Below are 27,329 nucleotides of genomic sequence, written 5' to 3'. Positions count from 1 at the left end.
AACAGAAAGGGTTGTTCTTTGCTTCCCTGCTCTGGCCTGTGCTGCCACATTACTGAAGCTCCCCTACTTTTTTCCTCTAACGATGTACACTGCCTGTATAAGGACTGTTCACTGCTTTCATTTTCTTTCTGCACTTGGTTGGCTAAAGATGCATAATTATAACCAGTTTGCTGCACTTCTGTAGAAGGTCCCAAAACTGTCACTATGAAGAAAACTCTGCCACTGCCTCAGGCATGCTTTTGCTGTCCCATGCCCCTTTTACCTGTACCCTCCTTTTCCCAAATGGAACATTTCACCTTTATTTTGTTTTACCAAGAAATGAGTTGTTTGTTTGTTTCTTTGGTTTGTTTTGAATTGCTCTTGAAGGATAAAAAGGGGGAAGAAAAAGAGGAGAAAACTGGTTGTGTAGGTCAAACATGACAAAAAAATGAGGATTTGAAGCTGAGAAACAACATAGTCCTTTAAAGCATTTGAAAGCAGTTTTTTCCTCTTTGCACAGAATTCAGGGGATTTTTTTTTTCTGTGCATACTATGCCACAGTATCTGTACAGCCTTTTTTTCTTGTAAGACCTAAGGGGCAAAAAACCCCATCAAAGTTAAGCAGATAATATAGCTGTGCATATTGCATCTAAAAGCTGAAGAAGGCAGGATCAGGAATAAGAAATGCTCATAGTATTGTTGGTACTTATCCTGAGGAACATTTGTTTTACCATATTATGCAGTACAAAGCATAGTCCACTCAGGCCACACTCTCCAGTTCTTCCAGACAGATACATCTAGATAGGTAACTAGAGATGAGACATAGGTACAGCTGCTGAAGCAGTTCTAAATAACCCCTAAGGGTGGTACTTATCCACATGGCCTTTACTTGGGTGAGCAGTTTCCTTTGTATACTGCTGCAGAGAGACTCAGTGCTGCAGGACAAAGTCTAGAAACTGCCTGGCTGACAGTAGGATGTATTCCAGATTATCATTATCTGGGTTTGGATTTTTTTCTGAGGAAAAAAAAATAAAAAAGACTTCTTTTTTCACCATAAATCCACTGTATACCATGGGTCTGTGCAGTTATTACTTGATCTTTACTTGCTAGCTCCGGACATTTACACAAAATGTTGATTTTAAACTTTTTCCACTGTTGTTACTAACTACTGTTGAGCTGACTGACACAGCTTTTACTTATTTATTTATTTTAGCTTTTGGTGAGACACAAAAAAGAAACCCAACAAAACCACAAAACAAACTGTACTGTTCTGATCAACCTGCTCTTTTTCCCCTCCTTTAGGAGTGAAATGTCGTAGTTAACTTTGCTTTTTTTCCCTCCTTCTTCACTTCCCTGTCTCTGCTGTTCTAGTGGATATATGGTCTGTGGGATGCATTATGGGAGAAATGGTTCGCCACAAAATCCTCTTTCCAGGAAGGGACTGTATCCTTGTGCCATTTGCTGCAGCTTCACCTATTATTTGTTCCTCTCCTCCACCCCATCCCTTTTACCATAAAATGACTATACCAGGACTGTAAAGATAGAAGCAAAAAGTTGAATCCCAGAGGTATGACTGAATGAAAACAGCACACTACTGATATGAACAAAATTGAAAATGAAAAACAGATGCACAGAATTATTTCAGTCAGTTAAGTTACTTTGAAACCTGTAATCATTCCATTTTATATAATATTTATGTCATACCAATCAGAAATATAGAAAACAAGCATTATGACTGCAAATTGGATAGATTTAATTATTATCCTTGAAAGAAAAAATAAGAAAAAAAGAAAAAAGTCCTAACTTAGCCAGTATTGTTCCTGTAAATCTGTTTTTCTGCTTTCATGTTTTGGAAATTGTGACTTCATAACATTTGTGGTGACATCATAATCTTTTGCTTGCTAATGCATCATGGTTTTGGATTCATCTCAATGCTGTATGGGCTCAGAGTTGAGTCAATACAACATTTTTTTTTCTTTGAAACAAAATGAAGAATTTGACTCACCCAGTTTAAGGCAACCGTTTATCTGCTGTGGTTTCCAAATTGGCCTGAAATCAGATTCTCTTGATTTAAAAATGGACTTCCCTTTACTTGCATGAGATCTGTGTCAATTAAATTGTATTTCCCTTCCATCTTGTTCTTCTTGTCGAGCGATATTATTTTTGCCATTTCCAAGGTGGTAAAAGCAATATTAGAAAATGAAAACAAAAGAGGAGGTGTCTGCTTAGCCTTCTGTTTATCACAGGCTAAACCAAGCCCATGATGGCTTTGCCCATGAGAATAAGATGCAGCAGCATAACACATCTTCCACTTTCAGAAACAAAAAGGCATATTATTTCCAGCAAGTTGGCAGAAAGGCACCATGATAATCTGGAATCAGCAGACACCAGCAGTTGGTGTGAAGCAAACCCAGCTTTCATAGACAGATAGCCATGGAAGTAATTATTTTTTTGCTGACTCTTGAGTAATTCCTGTCATGTCATGTTTGTCAGAGTTAGGTCCTGCCTGTCCTATTTTCACAGCTCTGTTAACTTTCTCTGAAAGCAGAGCTGTGCTCTGTAGCCTGGTGAGGATGAAGTTATACTTCACTAACAGGTAGATGGAGAAACAGCAGGTACCTCCCGTTCTGCTGAGGGGGAAACAGCAGCGTTGAACTGGCTTCCAGTTACAGGAATATGGACTGGAAAGTTATTGGATGCAAAACATGACAATGAAATAAAAATGTTGGGTTTATTCTTAGAAGTCTGATTGGGATTTTAGTTAATAAGCAACTGGAATACATAAAAGGAATGGTTTCAGGGTAAAAGCATAGTTGCATGGTTAATGGGTTGCTCTCCTTTTTCAACAACAAATTATATTTAAAAGTCATGTTCTTCTGCCCATTTATAGGAAAAAATAAATGCCATATAATTTGAACAATGTTTAAAAAAATCATTCAAAAATGAGAATTACTTTGTTTCTGTCTGACTGTGATAACAGTGTCTTATGGCAGCGTTTTATTCAGGGATAACAATAGAATACTTTTTAAATACCTTTTAACATTTCAATATCAGTTGAAAAGAACAACCGATTTTTTTTAGCAAATGCAGCAAACATTGTGTAAATTGTGGGATAGTCCTAATTTTTAAATCATCAGAAATCCCATACCCTGAAATGGAGTTTATGTGGGCCAGACCACAATTACTACCATGTTTTAGTGGTGGATTTATTCAGATGAATGAGAAGTTAAAAAAAAAAAAAAAGGAAAAAAAAGAAAAAGGAAAAAAAAAAGGAAAAAAAAGGAATCTGTACATTCATTTCCAATTCAGTATTCATTTGTTAACCAGTTTGACCCCATGAATGAGTTGTCAGTGTTGGAAAGACTGGTCTGTGTATGGGTCCATATTATTTCCCATCCCTCTGTGGCTGTTGATGAGCAGATCTAGTTTCCCTCTCAGGTACAGGAAGAGCTGGAGAAGCATTTATGCAGCTGCAGGTAAACTTCACAGAAGGACATTACATACTTCTCTTGGGCTACCTAAGACCTTCCAACAGAGGGTTTTCTAGCTGAAAGGCAAGTCTGTATAGAAACAAGAAACATCAGTTCTTTTTAATTATTCAGAAGACTGTCTACTGTGTGCACTTGCTATCAGTATAAGCTTACTTGTTCCTAGTCTGGAGTAGGAATATTTGTGTATGGCACAGCTGCTGCCAAGTTTTATGAAAAGAAAAATTTTAAAAAGTTAATCTTATCTAATCATCACACTGAGTTACCATTGCGCTTAGGTTCTGCTGACTTGAAATGAAATTTCAGTTTTAAAACATAAATAAGAAATGTTCTCTTTAGTTGTTATACGAAAGGTCTGAAATCTAAATGGACTACAGCTGGTTTTCAGACAAATAACAGCCTCCAGTCTCCTGGAGAAGTACCAGGCAAAAATTGCCTAGCAGGTATCTTTATTCCTTGTTATTCAGCTAATGCAGATACCGTCAGGGAGACTTGCTTGTCTCAAACCCTCTTGAGAAAAAATCCAGTTTTCAATCCATTTCCAGGTGAATTTGCAGACCAAAATATTCCCGGAAAGTTCTGGTAAGCTTTTGTAGTCTGCTTCTGAGTTTTTCACTCAGTGTTTCTTCAATGCTTATTCCACTTTTGCCTCAGTTAAATCAGAAAGAATGAAAGCAACTAAAAAGTGCCCAATCTCTTCAATGCCATTGGAAATATGTTAGAATCCCCCAGGGCTTTCCCCAAAGCTGTGTTCAGCTCTAGGTAATAAGGTCTTCAAAATCTCATAAGATTTCAATTTAAGGATTGGAAATGTTTTTTGTGTGAAGAGAAGGGAAAACTTAAAATGAATGCTTTCAGATGAGACAGATTTATTAAGATAATGAGCTGCCAAGGCCATGGTGACGTCCTACAGGCACACATGACTTAATGGGGAAAATCACAACATTTCTTTTCAGTACTGAAAAGGAGCCATGTAGAGGATGGCATTCTAGGAAGTTCATGTGTGAGTCCTTCAGCAGATGAAAGAGAAAACAATGACTTAGTCATAGAAGTATATTGTGATAACAGCCAAGCATCTTAAGTTTGACTAGGCCTGAAATTCTGTGGCGAATATGAAAAACAGAATTCCTACTGCAAATAGCTTAGAGTCTAAGACAGTCAAAAGAGAAAATATCATTAAGACAGCAAGAGGGAGAAATTGCAACTTTATTCTGTGTAATTATCAACGTGCAGAACGGATTGTGAAGAGAAGTCAGCATTAACAGATGAAGTTAATGATTTCTGTGGCCACATTTTCAGAAATTCCTTTGCCTGCCAGCTGTCTTAGAGAGTAGTGGGATTAAGAAATGCTCTCTGACATCTGACAGAGAGTGTTCTATCGCCTTAGGGAAGAAAAATTTGAATGGAGAAAGGTGCTGCCTTTCCACCACTCGTTAGCAGAATTTATCTTTGCATTTGAAATAAGATCTGCATTGGGTGTAATCCTAGTGTTTTGAGTGCATGTTGGGTGTTTTCTTGAAGTTTAGTATAATAAAATTTCTGCAATTTTGTTTAGTGCAGTCTGTTGCTTTTCTTGTTCCCAGTAGTATTTTCCTGAGGCATGTTTTGCCTTAAAAAAACCAAACCAAAACAAAACAAAAAAACCCCAAAACCAACAAAACCCAGAACCAGCAATTAGCATCAGGATTATTTAAAAGATACTATGAAGAACAGCTAGCCTGACTTTCCCGGTTGGATCAGCTGGTACGTGGTAGCCTGGTGCTTAAGTTGTGTTAGCTATGATGGCATTGATGGCTAAGTTTGGATTTTGTTGACCTGGGTGATTCCTCCCTGGTATTTGGTTTTGGACTCAGGATTTTTCTTAAAATTTGTTCATATGAGAGCATGTCTGTCTCAAAGAGACTTCAGAGTAGATGTGAGGATGACTTGGTTGTTGCCATTCTTCTCTTTTTTAATTCAGATATGCATATTCTAAGAGTTTATAGAGTTTAATTTGCACCTTAGCATGAGACCCCACACACTATCTGTCATCTCTGTAGCATTTGAAGTGGATCTCAGATGCTACAATGATGATGATCCATTGCTTTCCCAGCAGTCACCTGAAAGATTTTCAGCATGGATCTGAACATGCAGGTTCAAATGTGACCAAGTGCTGAGGTGTAGATATGTGCTACACCCACTGCTACCTCATTGGAATTTCAACCAAGGCAAGCTACTTGCCCTTTCAGGAAGCTATGAAAATTGGATGGTCTCAAATATTTTGGGTTTTTTTCTCTGCACTTAATCAGTTTTTGCTTGATGGCAACTGTGCTAATTTGAGCTGAGTTTCACTGGTACAGTTAAGCAGAGAATTTAGAACTTGTGGACAAAACACTACTGAATTGCCTTTTGTCAAGAGCCTGTAGGTATTTGGTCAGGATCAAAGTAGAGAACTGGAAGACACTCAAAATCACATATAATTTATCAGATATGAAAATATATAAGTATACTTAAATGATATGCTAATCTGTTTGTATTGTAGCAAGAGAGACTACCTGTGGGTTTCCTGCTGAAAGAGATAGCACAAGTGTACTTAAATACTCTTTGAGACCTGAGAAGAGATACTTCAGTCAAAATGTAAATTGAGGTAAAAAGAGGACCCGAATCTAGCAACTGCAGGATCTGCAAAACATGTTTTAAATGTTACAGTCTGTTAGATGCAGCATAGTGTGTTTCACATTCCTTGGAAATATTCTCTATAGGTCTCTCTTACTGTAATGATTTTTTTTTTATATGGTTATATTCAAAAGAAAATGGGAGAAAGGAAAGGGCTTGAGTCATTCCATGTGCCTCCACTCATTCTTGAGCTTGCCTCTCAGGATTCCCATGGCCTTTTCTTAATATACACGTGTCTCTTAATATCCTGTAGTGTCCCTTCCACTGCAAGCTCTGCTGTTCTGAAAGGAACACTTAAGCATAACTTCCCAAGGGAAAACAGTTATTTTTTTAGCACTTCTTTGGCACTGCAACTTAAGAGTCAACCTCTGAAGGAGAACACAGGTGTTGTGTGATTCCTACCTCCTTCTGCATTTCTCCAGGTGGGCCAAGCTCCTGCACTGTGGTGGGTTGACCCTGGCTGGATGCCAGGTGCCCACCAAAGGCACTCTTATCAATTCCCTCCACAACTGGACAGGGGAGAGAAAACATAGGCTCATGAGTTGAGATCAGGACAGAGAGAGATCTGATGTCATGGGCAAAACAGACTTGACTAAGGGAAATCAGTTGAATTTATTACCAAACAAAATCAGAGTTCGATAATGAGAAATAAAACAAATCTTAAAAACACCTTCCCTTCACCTCTCCCTCCTTCCCAGGCTTAACTTTATTCCTGATTCTCTATCTCTTCCACCCCAGTCACACAGGGAGAGGGGGAATGGGGATTATGGTCCCTTCATTACATGTCGTTTCTGCTGCTGCTTCCTCCTCAGGGAGAGGAGTCCTTTCCCTGCTCCAGTGTGAGGTCCCTCCTATGGGAGACAGTCCTCCATGAACTTCTCCAGTGTGAGTCCATCCCATGGGCTGCAGTTCTTCATGAACTGCTCCAGTATTGATCCCTTTCCATGGGGTGTAGTCCTTCAGGTACAGGCTGCTCCAGCATGAGTACCCCATGGGGTCACAAGTCCTGCCAGCAAACCTGCCCCAGCGTGGAATGTCACAAAACTGGGAATTTGCTGTGACTTAGCTGGAATTGAGGGAGATAGGGATTTGGTGGCTTTGAGGATTTTTTAATGTTTTTCAAGTGTTTGAGCCATCTCCACAACAATCATGACAAGTGCCACACATCACAGACTTTCCTTGGCATTGGCAGTCTGAAGCCTTTGTAGCTGTGGTAGCTGGAGCATGTAAAAAAAAGCAACTTTGCCCTTGTGTTACTAAGAATTACTGAGTATTTTTATAAACTGTATCCTTTTTTATTGCTTAGGAACAACAATCTGTAAAAACGAGATAACAGTGTCCAATACAGACTACTGTATTTTTCCTCCTGAAAATTCAAGTAAGGGCAGATATTGGTGCAGCTCTGCAGGAGTACTCAACAACAGAGATGAAGGTAAAGAGAGGTCTTGCCTAGCAAGGTGTCTTTCCATTCTAGGAGAGTTTGGAGAGAGAAACTCACTGTTGTGACAGGCATACTCAGTTACCTTGACATCTTACTAGAATTTGCACCGCAGCTGTTGGCAAGTGGCATTGTGTGCTAAATATTTTGGCCTACAGTTACACAAATAAAATCAGGTGTGATGATTTGTTTCATTAATATGTCTATCATAGTCTTCCCAAGTCAGTTTTGAGGATGCGAACATCTCTTGTCAGCTTGCAGAGGGGCAATTTCTGCATCACTGAAACAGGAGCTATTACAAATTTGTATGTTTGGCATTCTCACTAGTGCTCTGGGCAGAAAGTGTGAACTAGCCCATGAGGTTGGGAAAGATAGTAAAGCTCATTCAGCTGTGCCTGCATCTCTGGTCTCCGGAGTTTCCCATGGCATGCATTTAATGAATTTTAATCTGAATGTCACGATTGCCATTGAATGACAGCTGGAGTTTACTGAGTGCAGAACTGAAGAGCCACCTCAGTGTCAGTTTTAGCAGGGGCAGTTACAGATTTTCCTTATGAGATCCCTCTCATTGTGCTCTGTCAAGCCCCAGAGAACCTGCAGTTTGGCAAGAGGAGAATGCAGAGTTACAAGGGAGGTGTCCATGGAAGGTTGACTTGGGTCATTTCCATATAGAACATCTTTGACTAGTTCCACAATTCCTGATCTTTCTGTATCTTTGCAGAGTGGAATCTGGAATCTGGAAGGATGAGCAAGCACTCATTTGGGTCAGGAAATGTGTGAGATTAAAACACAAGAGGAATACATCTCTTCTTAGTGTTCTTCCATCCCAACTTTCCCCTCACAATCTCTCTGGTCACCTTCCCTGCAAAGGACCATGTCAGCAGCCAGATCAGACTGCTTCCCCAGGACACAAGAAGCTTTGGGAGGCAGGGGTCATGTATGTCTGGCAACAGAACAACCTCTGTTCAGCCTCTCCAAGCTCTATTCAAGCCCCTGGAGAGATTTTGAAGGTTCCTGCGGAGGACAGATTCATTCCTTAAGTGTTTTGCAAGACAACCCTGATGCAATCACCATATAGAGTATTTCTTAGGTCTCTGGTTGGGAATCTGAACAAGGAGGTTCAGATCCCAGAGAGGAAGAGATTTGCTGTGTCAGTAAAATATTTCCTTTACTGAGGAAAACAGTTGCATATGGTTTCTGCTGAGCATTTATTCAAGGTGGCTATGCCAGGGAGGCATTTGGTGTCCTTGGAAAGTTTACTCATATTTTGAGGTATATATACATATACAATAATGTGTTTCAGAGCAACTCTATGTGATAATCGGGTTTGTAGAGATTTTGAACAAATTAAAAATACCATCATTTTAGTAACCCAGGATAATCTAATGGAGAGTGGGTTTCTCATCAAGGGCTATGCAAATCTCAGCAGATTCACTTCAGAGAGTCTTAAAAGGTTGTAGGTTTTATTCCTTAGCACTGTTTCTTGTGATCTTAAAACATCAAGGCAAATAGTTGCTAAACTGAAGTTTTACCCAGAGCCACGCAGAAGTCTCTGTGACTAGAAGTGAGCCTGCACTTGATTAAAGCTTAGGGATGTTCCATGTTTTGGTGGAGCATTGCCAGTCTTAGTGAATATCTTGCATTTGAAAAACATCTTGCACCAGATGTAAATTTTCAGTGCTTTGGAGTTGAGTGCAAATGTTTAGAGATTGTGGTGTGCTTGTTTTTTCTGATGCTTATATGACTAAAATTACTCAGACTACATCTGGATTGGTGTTGGACTAAATGAAGCAGAGGATTGAGGCATAGATATCTGTACTGCAGTTCTTTCTGGAGCTTTGAACGGGTCTCAGTGCCTTAACTGGGGCTTCTTACAGCTGCTACTGTATATGCTGAAACTCCTAACCTCCAACTGACTACTTCTCTTAAACACACAGCTAAACTCTGGGTTCCACTTTGACTTATTTCTAATTGGCTCAGGACAGAAAAAAGAGGCAGCAGTCAAGAAGGCTCTTCAGACATTGGTTATGTTCAGATGTTCACCTTTGCTCCTTCTGATTTGGAAATTTTCCTTTTCAAGACCTCAGGAGTAGGGGAGTATAATAATCTCTGATTTTGCACAGTTTGCAGTTTAATAAGTCACTAGTTCAACTTCTGTGTGTGTGCTCTGAAGCAGAGCATAGAGCAGTGATGTCAGAAGGCAGTCTCTGAAAATAAAAAGGAATTAATAACAGACGAACAAACAACTGCTTGCTCTATCTTTTCCTGATATTTTGCATGCCATTTAGCTTGTGATTAAAGCAGCAATAATTTGCATCTCTAGGTCTGCTTATTGCTTCCAAACAAGTAGCCTTTTATTTAGTTTTTTTTGGTTTTTGGTTTATTGATTTATTTTTTTTGTAGTTGTTGAAGCTTTTCATATGCTAAATAAAGCAACAGGGAACCTTAGACCAAGGCATGTTAAGATTTCCATAGATAGGACGTTTGCTTTCAAAGTCAAATGCACTTTAAATTGTTGCTCAATATGAAATTATAAGAGTAAATTTACCCAAAGAGCATGATGCTTTCATATTTTTCCCCACGGTTTCTGACCCTGAGAGACCAGTCTGTCCCTTTTCTTGCTTCCTTGCCCTATGATTTCTCATAGAGCAAGGACAGCAGAGGTAATGTGGTTTCATGGTATCGCTATGGGGGAAAATGCCACCTTAATCCTGGGCTGGATATAAGGAGTCTGATTTTCACCTTGTGTTCCAGCGTAAATTGTGGTTAGCTTTGTCTGACCCAGCTGAGCTGCTCTTCTCTGTAGGAGGTCAATAGTCCCCCAGTTTGCTCTGAGTTTCAATGCAGAAGGTACAGCTTAGTGCTTCTCTGTCTCAACTGGCCTATTTAGAAATCGCCATTTCCCATCATGGCAAATGGAAATCTTATGAGATTCTCAAGACCCCTGTTATGGACTGCAGGCTTCACTGAGACTCGGTGGAAGTGAGCCAACAGGCTCTAAAGCAAGCATTGTTGAAGTTGAATGATCTCAACAAATTCTGTTTATACCCCTGAATAAGAGGTGGATATGTCTTCACAAGGACCCAAGATCCTTTTATGGCTTCTGGCAGTTCAGCTTCTGAAAATATGCATGGATCTCTGGTAACTGGAATGATAAAGAAAAAACAATTTGCATATCCTTATTGAATACAGAGACCAGCATTCATTTACAAGACAAAGCACCATAAATCTAGGTAATGAATGCAAATGAAAACTTGAAAAAGACAAAATTAATTGGTACATTTTAATTACAAAGTTGTATTATGACACAGTAGCCAGCTGTGGGTCTCACTTGGTTTTCTGTATTTAATAGTATTGTCTTTCATCCACACTGGGGTAAAGAAAACTGTTGGAGTCGATTTTTCTCAGTCCTGCTATGTTGTCATGAAACTTGTATGCTCAGGCAGAAAAGCACCCGCAGAGAGTGAAAGGCAGGTCTGTGTCTGCAGTGTGGGCTGCAGGCACAGTGCTATAGCATGATTCGATAAGTCTTCTCATTTATTTGTTGTTCTGTTCCTGTTTTCTTGTTTACCTTCATTTCATTTTTGTTTTCAGTTGACATGTGGTCAGTAGGGTGCATCATGGGAGAAATGATTAAAGGTGCTGTGTTGTTTCCTGGCACTGATCGTATCCTTCCTAGCAGCTATTTTGGCCTCAGTAGGTACTTCCAACCCTTTCCCTTCCAGCCCTTTCCTGCTAGACTAGTGCTGACATATATCTGTACTGTACCTAAAGAGCTGGGTTAAGTCCCACTGCAAAATCCCTGCAAACCAATATGTCAACAAACCATTACTGCCTCTCAGCAACAGCCTTAGGTGGAAACTGCAGTAAGTATAGCATAAGGAGATGGAAAACAACATCTTACATGGCTCATCAGAATCACTTTCTGCAGCCAGTGACCACAGTTTTGTTGTTATGAATGTCTCTATTAATTTGGTGGTGGGTGGGAGGGGTGTGTTTCATATAAGAGGTTTCTTAAAGGTTGTAGCAGGGTAGGCACAAGTCACTGTTTGCCTCAGGATGACATGTAAGAGGTTCTGCATTTTACATGCGTTTCTACATGTCAGATTAACTCAGACATGGCTACTAGAATGCTTATTTCTTTGTTTGGTTCCTCTGCAAGTGGTATTAAAGTAGAAAAGTAGGAAAAGGCTTCAGTTTGGACACAACTACTTCTTCTCAAGACTAAAATTATCATTTGTAGCAATTTAATGACTCAGAAGACTGAGAAATTCTTGAGGAACTGTTGTAGCAGACTTCAGTTTGTCATCCTTTATTTAAGTAAATGTAGCTATTATGTGAAAACAGAATATATTCTTGATATATTCTTGAAGTGATTTATAGATAAGTGCATTAAATCAGTGGACAGGAGGACCAAGCAGACTAGGTATGCATGTTTTCCTTAGAGACCATTCTAGATTCAGGACTGAGGCAGCCGTATTCTTATTTTATTTGATGCTTTATTAAAACTTCGGTATGTACTTTACTATTTATCAGTTTGTGGAAATGTTTCTTATGCACAACAGCAACAGAGCATGTTTGGTCTAACCCCAGTCATTCATGCTCCATAGGATTATGAAAATGAGAAATGGAGATGACCTGTGTACAAGTTTTCCTCCTAATCTAAACTCTGTACTTAGAGGAGTTTCCAGGCATTATTCATTTTCATGTAACTTTCTCTGAATGTGTGTGCATGTACACTTATGTGTGTGTGTATACACATATCAATTCAATTCAACACTTCACTTTTGGCCTCATTCACACTTTAAAGGTGTCAATATTTTGATCAAAATGTGGGAAAAGTATTATCTGAAGAGCATTAAAGAAATGAAAGTAGGCAATTATATCATTAATATTTTCACAGCCCTGTCTAGTAAGATTGCAATTTGTGTTTTGTCCAAAATGCTGGGTGAGCATATGCGTATGAAATGAACAGTACACTTCCCTTGTGTTTTTGTGTGATCTGGAGCACATATCTTCTGCATATGTGATAGTAAACCTTTCCCTTCTATGTGGTGATGGGAATCATTAGCACCTATTTGTGTTCTGGAAGATTTGGCTCAGGCCATGCTTGGGTTTCCTGTGAATGTGGAGTGAGACATTTGTGTGTAGGGGTTAGCATCCTTCAGTACTTGGAACTTTTTTATGTTCATAGACTTACATTTTGTAAGGTATCATTTAAAGAATCCCCCAAATAAATACAAAAAGAATTGAATATGTCTGAAATAGCACTTCAGAAACTGGTTTCTTTGATACAGCTGCATACTTGTTAAAAAGAAAGAGCACAAACCCTCTATAATTAAACCATTGTGTTCTATTATTGCAATAACTCCACAGAAATCATCACTACCAGCTGCTGATGTGTTTAGGATTGGTCTGTAATTGAGTTCACATTCTTCATTTGTATTTATAACACACTGCTAAACTTGCACTGTGCTTTATGTACTACTCTGCTTTTCTTCTGCTGTTCCTTGAGTGTCTATTCCGTGAACAGAGAACAACACCACTGCTTTCTTTCAGGCTGCTGAGCATCCCTCCTCAAAGCCACCTCTTCTCCAATCCATCCCCCCACCCCTTCCCTGCTGCTGAGCAGCCACCAGCTGGGGTTCAGCACTTCTGGCTCCCCTGCCCATCTGTGCAGCTGAAAACCAGTCAGAAAGCTGCTGAGACTGGTGACCTCGTGCCATCTTCCTGACCCCTGCACAGAAAATGCTTAGCATTGCTGTGAAAAGGATTATTTCTTCAGATGAGTTAGGCAGCTTTATAATTCCATCAGCAGAGACTATAAACCCTAAGAGCTTGAGGGCAGCATTCTTAAGGATATATTTAAGTGTAGGAGCAAGAGTAACTAGATATCTGCTTCTTTAAAAAAGTTTCCTTTCTGACATAAAATTGATGTAAAATGGGTTAAGACTGGCAGTGTACCAGAATCTGCTATCAGCAATTTTTTCTTAACAGGCAGTGCTTCATTTCACAACCACACTCTGATTTGAAGAGTATTTAATACTAATTTGTGTCAATTTTTATGCATAAATAACTACAAAAAGCAGTTTTGAAGCTGAAAGACTGAATATTCATGAGAAATGCACTGTCAGTCATACATTTGACTGCAAAATTTACTCTTTGCCATTTTCCAGTGGTTATGGAGTGTAGGTCATTTGATACTGTTACTGTTTACATAACTAAATGGTCCATTCAGCTAACTTAAAAAATTCTGTAGCAAAATTAACAAGCAGAAAAGCAGAAAATGCCTCAGAGTAAGTGCAGAATGGAGTGCTTGGCTAGGCTGCAGCTTGTTCCACTCCTGTAATCCATTTGAATTCACTGAAATCACTTGGGTGAAGCTGAGAACAGAACCCACCTCTTCTTTTTTAAACTCCCAATTGTGAAGGATGGTTTGCAGTGTCCAAAATCATTGTGATCTCTACTGATCCTTGAAATTTTACTGTTTCTCTATCATTTTTGGTGCATGCATGTGATGCAGTTAATTGTGAGCTAAAACCTTTTTTTTTTTTCTTAATTTCACATGAAACTTCTTTTCAAGGTTGACAGCAGTAGTTCTGCTTTCAAAAAAAACCCTATTATCATGAAGCTTGGATATGCTTGTGCCTCAAGCAAGGAGAAAATGGCAACATGGTGTATTGTGTTGCCTCAGAAGCAACATGGAAAGCTGACTGTACCTGTAAGTTGACTCTTGCTCCGTGTGTTCTTCTCAAGATCTTATGAGAGAGACTGTTACTCTTTTCTTATCACTGCATAAGTGATCTGAAGGAGTTGAGAAGGTGCCTTAGTCCTCTGGTGAGCTGTGACAGTGGTGGTTACACGTTATTGTTTAAACTGCTGAATGCATTTTGGGCAGACAAGGATGAATGTGCCTTTAGATCCTGTAGCTGGGAAAGCTTAGGGAGACAAGTATATATTCAGTACAGAGGTGTGGGGTTAGTGTGATGTCAGCTTCTCTTGGTATAAACCACAGAGGTCTGCGAGAGGTATCACACAACCTTATTCTGCAACTGCAGTCATGCTGTGGAGGTCGGAGAGATTGGGGCATAGGGGTTTTATGCACAGTTTTACGATTCATTTAGGAGGTATTTAATAATGCTAATGCGTTACCTGCCTCTAGGCTAGGTACATCATCATTGTGCATCCAGCTGTACACGTTACAAAGACAGAAGTGCATCGCCACAGAAGGTTCTAGAAGGCTAGAAACAGACAGGAATACTACAAGTAGATGCTGCAATAGTGAGGATATGTTCATGTTTTCTTGTGCTTGGAGTTTGCCAGCTCTTGTGCTGCATGGAAAATGTCCTTAAAGATGTGCCAGCTCTGTTGTGCCCTCTTGTCCCTGAGGTCTGCTTCCTAGGGGTCCAGTTGACTATCTTTTTGAAGAACTGGAAGTTTGTTTTCCAAAATTCAGGATCCTGACTTTACTCTTGGCCTGACCCATATCCCTCAGGACTGCAAGTTCCACCAGTGCATGATCACTGCAGCCCAGGCCACCTTCAATGGACTTCAGCGGTGTCTTGGCAGTGCTGGGTTAGCAATTGGATTTGGTAATCCTAAATGCCTTTTCCAACCTAAAAAATTCTATGATTCTATGGAATTTCTCTTAGAAGTCACTCGGCACCAATCTTACCAGAGCTCTTTTAAAATTTTCAGCCAGTGCCAGGTGCAGCAGCAGATGTGTTTGTAGAGGAAGTTCTCCAGCCATCAACAGATTTGATGAGCTGCTGAATAAATACTGGGCAGAAATTCAAAAACATATTATGGAATTCAGAAGATAAACAGGGCTCAGGAAGGGCAACTAAATTTCAGAAGACAGCCACGATCATTAAAGATTTTCACAGTTAGAGTCAAAACTCACTCCTTCAGACCTTGTGTTGAGACCACTGCTCTGAAATTCAGGAATATGACCAGTGTGAGATGAAGAAAATAGACAGAAACACTGTAAGCCATCAGCATCCTTGAAGGACTTTTTTTAATCTATACTGATGGCCATTTCATTTCAACAAAAACAAAACAATTTTTTTTCGAGACCCATATTTTGAAACACTAGTTGTTTACTTTTTTGTAGACTCTTTTCAAGCATAGAGGTAGTTTACTTACGAACTTCACATAAATTAAACTGAATTACTGGTGAAATGCAGAGTGGCAAAATTTAGGTAGTTTTCTGAAAATACTTTTAAGTATACATATTTTGCCTAATAACTTTGTCTTGGGTTCCATAAGCAAATGCTGCTGTATTGAGTCAGAATGATCTACAAAGAACACTTAGATGATGCATTATAGCTGGTCCAGCTATATGTGTACACAAGTCATTATAGCATTGACTACAATCTCTTTTTAGAGCTGGATTTATACTTTCTAGAATAGTGGAAAATTATTTTTGTGGGCACCAGAGAAGATCTCAATAACTACCATAAGGCTTTCTCTGCTTTATGCAGAAGATGCAGGGTCTGTTCTGACTACGTAAGAAGAGAACAGGTTGTTGGAAACTGTTCTAGCAAACGTTTTAAAAACAAATTTCTTGGCACATTTTCCTTGTCAAGAAATCTGAACTGATGACAAATGACACAGAAACTGCAGAAATTTTGCATGAAAGTCTAATGTAGTCTTACCTGGTCGAACTAGTACAGAGTTCTTGGTTACAACAGTAAGCGAAATAGTATTTTATATTTTTCAGTGTATTATTTGCATTAGAAATCATAAATTACATAGGAAGAGCAGCTTTGTGTATTTGAACAAATAATTAATTCTGCTTTAAATTTGAGATGAGAATGATACTCTGTTTGAAAAGTAATTTTTTTGGTGTGTTTTTCTTTAATGAGCATCCATTCTCAATGGCCAGTGATTCTATACTGAAACAGAGATCTCATGGAGAAACCACAAAAAAAAAAGAGTGCCCAAGCTGAGAAAAACCATTCCCAATACTTGTACAGTACTATTAAATGGATGAGAGATGGTCCATTGACTACTTAATTACATTCAATACAGCAGTGGAACTCTGCTAGAAATGATTGCACTAAACACAAATTGTTTGAACTTTGACAATGTACTAGCAACTTATAATTTTATCTTTGAAAAGCTACCATCTGTATGCAAATATAAGGAAAATGAGAACACACTTGCTCATATCCAGTAATGTAAATCAGTTCATGCATTTTCAAGGAAGTATGCTATAGAGGAGATAGCTGTCAAGACCAAATGCTATGCAGCCACGTTTTCAATCACTTCCCTAGAAGAACAGTTTGAGACCTACAAAAGACACCACATTTTATAAATCCTGAATATGTAGCATTGCTGAAGCAAGTCTTCATGGGATGGGTATATGTGTATTCTTCATCTGAAATGATCTTAATATATTTTCCTATTACAGGAAGTTATCTTTTTGACAGCTGACCTATTGCATATATTTTCACATGAAGCTTTTTTATTTTCCTCCTTATTTAGCCTTTTCTCTTTGCTGACTTTCCATCCTTTGAGTAATGTGTAGTACTTTTGCTTCTTGGAAGTCAGAGGAAATGTAGAGATAGAACTGATGTAAAAGACTGGGAGAGTAAGACTGAGCTGCGGGTTGCTAGAGTTGACTCAGCTGATATAGGCTGATAGACAGATGAATATATAGAAAGATGTATGCAGTTGAGTATTCTTGCAGAACATCAAGGCCAACATTTGACTTTCGTTAAACACTGTGAAGTTGAGTAATCATGAACTGTAAGAAAAATTTGTTCGGAAAGGACAAAAAGAACTTTTGAATAATTACACAGATGAAAACACAGAATGGTCCTGTTTTATCGTGACTGAGAAACAGGAGCAACCCTACAGTTTCCAGGAACTTGTTTACTATGTTTTGTGCTTGAGGAGTCTAGTTTTTGATTTCATATCCAAATTGTTGCAGGTACATCTGAGATACAGAAGCGAACTGTGTTCTTGGAAGCACTGATCAAACCCATATCAACTTCACTGACAAGAACAACAGAAACACTTATTTTAGGATTCTGCTGTATCACTTGGATCCTACTTCGTATACAGACTCATATGAGGCTCTTATAAATACTTGTAGCCTTGGAACACTCGTAGATTGTAACACTTGTGGATGCCCCTTCCCTGGAAGTGTTCAAGGCCAGGTTGGATGGGGCTCTGAGCAACATGGCCTAGTGGAAGGTGTCCCTGCCCATGGCAGGGGGGTTGGACCTAGATCATCTTTAAGGTCCCTTCCAACCCAAGATGTATGATTCTGTGATTTGCTTGCTGCTGTGTAAGCACAGATTGTCAGTAACGGAATAAAATGCCAGCTAAAAAACAATAGTATTTGAAAATTTTAGTTAAAGTGGTGTCATAAATGTGCACCTGAAAGGTTAATGACAGCTGCACAACCAATACCACTATCTCCTAACTTCTGAACGATCAGTGGTAGTTTTTGAAGGCATTTTATTTGTGCTACATGTTATTTTTATTATCACCACATATTCTATTGTAGAATATAAATAGCAACTACTATTCCAATTGCACAGTATTTTCTGTTACATTCTAATTTTTACAAATGCCACATTTTTCTCAAAGCGTTCACACAGAAAATGCTCTACATTTACTGTCTTGTCAGATGGTAGCATTTGTAAATGTAAATGTAAAGTACTTGTGAATTGTGTTGAGATCGGTATGTAAATTGTGGGAGTGTGGAAAAAATATGAATGTGACACTGATGTCTCCCACAGTGAAACTAGTTAGTTCTTTGGTTTTTTAACTGTTTTATTTTAGAAAGAAAGGTCCAATTAAAAAAAAAATTAGTTGAGCTATCAGCTTTGCAGTTGGTGCCACAATTTAGTCTTTGGGAGGGAAATATACAAAGCTGTTCATAGCAATTATTCTAATTTTGTTGAGTTAGTGGCATAAAAAATTGCCTGAAGTGGTGCAGTTCTTGTTCTTGTTGGTGGAATGTGCAGATTTAAGGAGAAAATTATTAGAAATGTGGTTCCCTCAAGATTTTGAGATTGAAAAGAGACGAACTGTCTGTCTGTTACAAAGGAAACGCCCCATGTCAGTTTTAGTTTTGTTATGCCTACCTTAAAAAAAGCAAGATTTGACATGCCCTAGTTCTATCTCCAGAAGCAGCACATTTAGCCAGAAAGAGTAAATCCTTCTCCAGTGGAGTAAAACTTGTGCAGAACTGCTGATTAATCCAGGCAGGATCAAGGAATGATCCTTGAAGCATGATTCCCCACCATCACTACCACTGTCCAGCACAATTCCAACAGCTCTGTTATAAGCAGGTATTTTTACAGAATTTCTAGTGTTTTCCACATCACAGTCCCTGGATACTGCTTGAGAAAGACTTGAGAAACAGGCTTCATTTTCAGGAGAAGCGAATGATTCCATTAAGTTATTTGTATCACAGTACAACTAAAACGTCCTATGGCAAACATCAACTTCTCATGCAAAACCTTGTTGTTGAACATAACAAAATATAATCCTTCACTCAAAAAAATCCCCTATGATTTAAAAAGATGTAACATGAGAAGGAAAAAGAAAAATTATTGTTATTCAGAGGCTAGGCAGCTTGGGTACAAAGACAATAATTTGCTGTTTAAATTTCATTTTTTTACTAACGAGCTATTACTTTGTACTCTGTAGAAATGCTTTTAATATGTTCTGATTGAGACCAAGAAGTATTGTAAATTTTGTCTTATAGCCAAGCTCCATTACCTTATAGTTTGGAAATTTGCAGAAATATCATTTATCTGAACTTTGCAGACCAACTGAGTGAACAAAACACTGGTCCTTTATTCACACTTTTGAAATACATTGCATCAATGCACACAGAAACATAAATACTGGTAAACTTTCAGCGGGTACCTCTAAATAGATGACTTTATTGTGGAATCTTATTTTTCCAATGGAAACACTTTCTTCTTAATTCAAAATATTATTTTCCCTTTAGAAATTTTATGCCTTTGCTTTAGAAAAATATGTCTCTTAATCTGCAGTTCAGCTTCTGGTTATTTTCCAGGTAAATAATCGAGTATTTAGAAAGCAAAGGAAGAACAATCCTTAGGACAGTATAAGAGTGCAAAGAGAAAAAGTGGTTGGTGAGCTTGGGGCAACCTGAGGCCTCAATGATAAATCTTCATTCAAAAGATACACATTTCAGAAATGTTTTTGTAAATCTTTGCAGTAACTCTGTATGACCACCTTAGCGTTAGTAAAAATGTTACAGAGCTAGTGCCAGAGGCAGGCTAATAAATCCAGGTTAGATCCCCTCTTCAGTCTTAAATTATCCAGATGCTGTTGTGAATAGTTGACACATTTTCCTTGATCCTGCCTGGGGCAAGGGACAGCTGAGGTGATTCAACTAGTTTTAAAGTGGACATTTCATAATTTACCAGAGCTTTGGGTTGTAATTATTTCCAGTCTGTCCAGCATCTGTTTAATTTCAAGGGAAAAAACAGAATCTTCTGTTTTTCTTCTTTAAAATTTTTTTTCACTCAAATATGGGTTAATCTTTTTTTGACCTGGGAAATTTCTGTCAGAGTTATGAGTTCACTAACTTGTAGTTACCATTTTTTCAATTGATGTGCAAATAACATTTATAGTTACAATCTCTCACTGATTAATGCAACCTACAGTAGATTTTGATTCACATTAGGACTGTTCTATATATTCTGTATATATTTTTTCATTTGTTTCCTGCAGAATATATAATTCAGTGATAGTAAGGTTTAGGCAATTGGAGAAACATTACTAGAGAGAAAATCTGTGTGTCCATCTGACTAAAAAATGGTCTGTCTCTACCTGCTTTTGCTGAGCATGGTTTTGTTATTACTATTAATAGGACCATAACAAGTCCTGAATTCTCCATCATGTCAATCTGTGTGTGTGTGTGTGTATAAATATATATAAAGACCAAATGAATGTATTTTATTTAAGGGTTTTGGGAGTATATGAGCAGTATAAGTCAGAAATAATACAGTAAAGAATCATGATTATCCATTCAGATCATTCAGTTACTCAAAACCAATCCCTGAAGTTGCTGTGACATAAAGCTTGACCTTTTGGCTCCCGGTGCAAGCCAGGGCTGCAAAAGCTCCAGTGCTGTCCTCCTGCAAAACAAGTCTAGTCAAGGAGTGTAATATGGTGGCTCTGCCAGCTTCCCTTGGCTTTGGCTCTTGTTTTTGCACTGATGACTCCCTCTCTTAAAATCTTCCAGTCGTGGGTGGTAGTTCACTTGTCTGTTGTTTCTTAGTGAGAGCCTTTCTGTCAGCTTACAAGAAATGTGGCACTGGGCCATTGTCTAAGGATTTTCCTTCTCCCCTCTTCATCACTGTTGTCAGTAGTTCCCAACATGTAGGCCCTATTCTGGGAACTTTTACTCTTTTTTCCTTATTACTCATGTCTAGAGCATCTTATTAAATCTTCCCTCTCAGCATGTCCAAGTCTCATGAAATTTGGTAATCCCAAAGAGCTTTTTTTTTGTTTTTTTGGCCTTCATGAAATGCCTGAGCAATGGTTAACCTGCTCTGTACAAGTGTAAGCCTCTGATGACTGCTTTGAAGTAAGTCCTGAAGCAAGCCCTCACTGTTTATCAAATGGCCTTCAATCAATCTGCACAAGTAACGCTTCCAGTGATGATTTTATAGCTCGACGTTCTCACCCATTTAGCTTCTCCTGGCACAACTAACGGCGTCTGTGTTTCTGCATTCTCTGTTCTTTTCTGCAAAGCATTTACACACTCTGTATTCTGAAGTTGCTCAGAAAGGCCTGCTTCTGAAGTAGTCCAGCCAGCAGTCACTGAGGTGTTTTAACTTGAATACAAGTTTAAAATGTCAAACCACTTTATTTTTTAATAAAATGTTTAATGAAATATTCAGGCTACTCTTTGAGCAGCTGTAGTCTTGGATAACTTTAGTGTTGTTGCAATTCTTTGGTTTTCTGTTGAGAAAAACATATTTTTCATGGACAATATGAGTTAAACTACATACAACCTATGTAGTGTGTGTGGGGGAGGTTTTTTCCTACATAAATCTTTGCTTTAGTTAAAAAAAATAAGTTATTCAGAAAAATCTTTACAAACCGCTGATGTTTCTAGCAACCTTTTTCAGTTGAAAATAAAACCATTCAAAACACTGTTTTGGAATTCCTAAAGCACATGACTAAATAGTTTTCATTCTTTTAAACACTTTTGATTAGTAAACCCAAAATTTTTAAATTAATTATTTGATTTTTGTTCAAATAGGACAATTAAGGGGAATCCATATTAAACCTGTCTTGACTTTTGAAAGTATGTGAAAATACTCTTTCCATTTCCCTAAAATAATATACTTTTTTTTTTTCAGTCTGAAATTGCTACTGCAACCAAGAGCTGGAGTTTGCTTAGCTTTAATTTTTTTTCTTTTTATCTTCATTCTATTGATCTGATTTCTCTCCTAGATTGTGAGGAACTGTCTTTAGTATTTGCAAGACTTCACACTTATGACATTCATAACAATAATAACTTAGAAGAATAATTTTTTTTAAAAATCTGTGCTGAAATTGTTTGAATGTTTGTATTATAAAGGCCTTTTCTTTCCAGTATGTTCTTAACCAAACTTCCTTAATCATATTTCTTAGCATCAATGTACTCATGGCTGCATGTACTCTTCCTTTTTTTCCATGTTGTCATCTGATTCTTAGCTCTGTGAAATAGGCAGTGTGATGTAGAGATGGTACTGATAATTTGCACGCTAATTTGTACGATAATTTACGCGGTTTTTTGGCACAGTAAGTCTTGTTCTGAACGTGGCTGGAAGACCTACATAACACCTATCAGATGCCTAGTTGTTATCTCAAGAAAACTAAAAAATCAACACCAGAACAACAAAAAAACTCAGTACAAAATGCCTGTAGTACAATTTCTTTTTAAGTGTTAGGGCCTGTTTCTTCTTAGTATCAGTCTAACAATGTAGATGTCCCATTTTCAGTTAAAGAGAAACATCTGCCTACACCTGTGCATCATTTTTCTACAGAAAATGAGTCCCAGTGCGTTCTTATAAAATCAGACAAAATTTTTTTGGGGTTGCTGGTTTGCTGGTATCAGCACCAATGAAGTTACTGGAGAGAGTAAACACACAAGTGCAAAGCAGATGAGTTGGAGGTGACTTTTGTCCTGTGCACAACTTCTTTAACCCAGCTGGGTCTCACTCTACAGACTGAACAGAAAGGACAGGTGCACATGTTGTTCTTTCAGGCTGCACTTTTGTGGTCAAGGTGACACACTGGCAATCACCTGCACGTAAAAAAAGAGAGTGCAAGTCAGTGGATTTCAAGTTTTAAAAAAAAGTAAGAAGCGTTGACCCAAAGAGAGGAAGCTGTGTGTTTTCCTGTAGTGGTGGTGGTGGTCTTAGGATTGCACAATGCCCTCGAGTAAGTATTGTTGTGCGAGAGAGTTTTCCCCTTTGCAGGCTGTAGGACCTGGAGGCATAGTGAGAGCAAAAGGTAGTGACTGTAAAGATGTCATGAAGAGAGCTAAACACCTCTGAGGGTTCTCAGAGAACACAAGCAGAAATGTCAGGAGACTACACTGGGGTTTGCATTTTGTTTCCCTTAACTACTGATGTTCAGATATTGATCAGTGGAATAAAGTTATTGAGCAGCTGGGAACACCCTGTCCAGAATTCATGAAGAAGCTGCAGCCGACGGTACGGAACTACGTTGAAAACAGACCCAAGTATGCTGGCCTCACTTTCCCCAAACTTTTTCCAGACTCTCTCTTCCCAGCTGACTCGGAACACAACAAACTCAAAGGTATGTCTGAAAAGAGACACGGTTCATATGGAACAGCTACAGCGCAATGAAGGATTTTTCCGATTTTTCTTCTCTCTAGTTGCACTCCCATTTAATGCAGTTAATTGCAGAGACAAATGACTGCATGGGTTTTGTTCACCTGAGAGGCTTTTGGAAATGATTTTTGGAGATCCTGGTGCTTGGGCAGCCAAGGGAACTTAATCACTTAAGCGTTGACCATATCCCCATGGTGTCCATGTGAAGATTCTGTAACATGAGGAACTGAGATGTTCCTGTATTCTTATTTTTGAACTTGTGATACAAAGGAGCAGTAGAACTTCCATTGGAAGATCTCAGCATTTGCACTGTTTTATTTCAGGTGTAAAATACCAGATCAGCCAGATGCCTGCCCCATAGCTCTACCTTTACTAGAAAATAGAAAGATATTAGTAATGTCAGCCAAAACGACATAGCTGAGGTTTAATATCCACTATGGGTGTATTTCGTCTTTTGAACAAATGCTGGGGGTCAGTTAGCATATGTGAACGAGAAAACTTAATTACAGTGCAGTTACATATGTCCTGTATAAGAAAAGTCACAATTATTTTAATCATACATTGAAGTCCTTTTTAATTGAACAGGGCCTTGACCCTCAATTAGAAAGAGCGATTATTGTATGTTTAGTGTAGAAAGGATTTCTCATCACAGCTCTGGACCCCCTGCAAACTTGTGCTGTGTATCAGTTGTGCACCACTCGGGTACTTGGAGCCACTTCCTACAGTGGTGTGTAACGGTTTTCAATTGCTTGCAATTTGCATGTCATTACATGGCCCAGAATTTTCTTCCAATTAACAACTATTTCATAGCCAAGCTGCTGTCTTGGCTCTGGGAGCAAAGTGAAAGGTCTGAGCAGATGCTTTTGGATCCACAGAATTTCATACTCCTACTACAACACAATTGAATAATGGAATTTTTCTGGGTTTGCAGTTAATGAATAGAAATGACTGTCAAACAGTGCTATTATCTTTTGGATACAGAAAGTACATACATTTAGGCATAATTAATGCCAGTTTTTAAGGTATAGTCACAGAACAAGAAACAGTACATTGGAAAAAAAACCTGCTTGTGCAGCATTGTATCATCCCATGCACTGCCCAAATATTTCACCATAATGTAATGTTAGTGGTTTAATCAGATCTTACTTTTACTCACCCATGTGGGATGAGATACCTAATAATATTTTTGCACTTACTGCTCTTTACAGTTTTTTTGATTTCACTGTGTTTTTCATTTACATAGCAAATAATTTTGAGCATCAAAGAGTTTAGAACACATGGATCATAATAAGAAAAATATATGTTGTTATAATTTTTTTACATGGGTTTAGGTGGTATTGTATTTGTTACAAACTCCAGATAGTAAAAAAACATTTGTGTAATACAAGGAAGAGTTTGTGGCCTGACAGGCACAATGGGATATATTATCACATAAAATAAATCGATGCTGCAACTTAAAACTCAATGTGTGTAGATATATAGATATATATATGTACACACATATATATATAGATATGTAGTGGAGGAGGACGTGTCCCACTGATTTAAACTTTGTTATGCAGGACAAACAAGATTTAAGCAGTTCCAAGGCACTTCTGTACCACTGTGTGTTGATCCAAGGCTACAGATTTGAAGTTATTGCTTCTAATGGAGTACCCTAAGATTAGCCTAGTATCTATACTTCTTTAAAATATGTAATTTTAATGGATGAAAAAAGCTAGCTGAAAAAATTTAGAACATGCAGAGAAGTTTAGATGTTTTTCTGAGCCAGTGTAAGAGTACCTGTAAGTATCAGGCTTTGATTTGGTAATGCCATGATTTTAGACTTCATTATGCAAACTTTGGTTCTCTGATCTTGGTAATAATCACAAATACATCAAAACATTTTTCTTGGATATGTTACTCAGCCCTCTACATGGAATGTGCCTACATGTAAAATCTCACTGAAGCTTGTTAGGGAACTTATGGTGCGCAGCCCTGATGTTGGCACCTTCCTGAAGAATCCAACCTGAAATGATTACTGAAGAACATTTGTTGTAAGAAGGCAAGGGTGCAGAAGTACATACAAACAGTCTCTAAAAGGGTCGTACCATTGTTATTTTCCTAACCCAATTAACCCTCCTCTGGAGGAAGTGATTGTTTTGTACTAACACTGTATTTCTCTGGTTTCATTGTTCTAGCCAGCCAAGCCAGGGACCTTTTATCAAAGATGCTGGTCATTGACCCGGCCAAGAGAATATCAGTAGATGAAGCCTTACAGCATCCATACATTAATGTTTGGTATGACCCAGCAGAAGTGGAGGCGGTAAGTGAGGCGGGACTCTCTACTTCAGGCTGCTAAATGCAAATGTGATTCATAGATTCCTGCTGCTTTACAGCAGCATGATAAAGGAGCATGCTATAAAGAAACAATGTTGTGACTGTGGTGATCTTGGGATTTATGTGAAATGAGATCTGTAGGGACAGGATATCTTTCTTTATTAGATTAACTGATAATAGAGACCCCTGGTGGCCTAGTGGTTAGCGTGCAGGACTTTCACTGCTGCGACCACGGGTTCGAGTCCCCGGTCTCCTGGCCTGAGGGAGGTCGTTAGCCCTGTGTGGCCATCCATCTATGAGAAGGACACTCTAAACAAACCTACGTCCTGAGGACCTCACTGCCATTGTCCAAGCTTGCTTGGCCCCGGCAGATGAACCTTAGGATTAAAGGGTGGGCTCAGTTCAGCGCAGGCTGTGTCTCACCTAAAAAATCCATTGCGCAGGCTGGAAAGGTAAAAGACCTTTCCCCAAATCTTCGTTCGCGAAGATGGGCCATTAAGATAACTGATAATAGATGGGAGAAGCAAAAACACTTCAAGCATATGAAGCTATTTTCTACTTTCTTCTGGACAAGATGAAGAAAGGATTTTGAACCCAGTATCTCATCTGTTTTTTATAGTTATAGAACTCAATCTGGCAGAAGATACTATCTTTCTCTCTAAACCTTTCCTTGTGGAAAATAGCAAACATCACTTCCTATGTTTGTGTTCAAGGATATATGTGGAGAGGAGGAGAATGAAACAAAACAATACAAAATCCTGAAGTCAGCATTGGGAAAAATCTTAGCAGACATAAATTCTTTCTTAAAATGAAGCAGGGGTTCATTTGTTTTCCTGGGCTACAGTTCAATGTACAGTATCATGTACATTGTATGCAAACAGAAATGGACTTTTTCTTATAATCCTGTCACGCTCTAGACACTTCTCTGTACACCTTGGTGAGGCCAATGTTGACAGGAATAAGTGCAATCTGTCAGCACATCAATGACATGGTATAATAGGTATAGGTATAAACACAGAGGTGCTCTATAATACTGTGCATGAAATGTAGGAAAACAGAGCTCAGTATTTCAACAGGTTTAGAAATCTTAACCACAATAGGAAATGAAGACCTTGCAAAATTAAATCACTGCTGTTTAGTGATGTGCTCTAGTTCAATCTGTGTTCTTGAAAGTGCAGTAAACTTCAAAAGTAAATAGAATGCACAAACCCCCACCAAATTTAAAGCACGTGGGATTTTCGCGGAGGATGTTACTTACCAGTGCTTTATAGGGCTTGGTTCTGCTATTTAGAGAAGCTTTAGTTTGTGTCCCCTTCAGTTTTCTTCCAGAAAAAAGTTTATAAGTCTAAAGATTTGATACCCTGCAATATTTTACCCCCAGTACATACATTTTATTTTCACATCCCTTTGGAAGATCTCATTTCATTGCCAGACACTTTTATTGTATTTCCTTGCATTTCTTAACTCAGTTTTATGAACTACTCTTGTTGTCATAGCTGAGAATTGGCTCCCTCTATAGATACGCTTTGCCTGTGAATTTAACTTCTGATGGAGAACAGGAAGGGAATTTGGGTACAGTCGATATCTTGTTGTAATGAT

The 27,329-nt window shown here is 38.5% G+C and overlaps 1 protein-coding gene across 14 annotated transcripts in view; it reads left to right on the top strand.

Annotated features, from left to right (window-relative positions):
• The window catches only part of MAPK10 (mitogen-activated protein kinase 10), a 198,023-nt gene that overhangs the window by 146,082 nt on the left and 24,612 nt on the right, over positions 1-27,329 (top strand). For 13 of the 14 annotated variants that reach the window (XM_027692825.1, XM_027692823.1, XM_027692828.1 and 10 more), the window contains 3 exons: positions 1,351-1,422; positions 23,194-23,376; positions 25,592-25,716. In XM_027692825.1, the coding sequence (XP_027548626.1) occupies positions 1,351-1,422; positions 23,194-23,376; positions 25,592-25,716 (380 nt within the window). Of the gene's footprint in view, positions 1-1,350; positions 1,423-11,154; positions 11,227-23,193; positions 23,377-25,591; positions 25,717-27,329 lie in introns of all 14 variants that reach the window. The other variant, XM_027692822.1, reaches the window with a different exon arrangement.

The sequence above is a fragment of the Neopelma chrysocephalum genome, unplaced genomic scaffold (assembly GCF_003984885.1).
Source record: "Neopelma chrysocephalum unplaced genomic scaffold, ASM398488v2 Primary Assembly neopelma1_88, whole genome shotgun sequence".
Lineage (NCBI taxonomy): Eukaryota > Metazoa > Chordata > Aves > Passeriformes > Pipridae > Neopelma > Neopelma chrysocephalum.
This window is presented reverse-complemented; position numbering and strand designations above follow the sequence as displayed.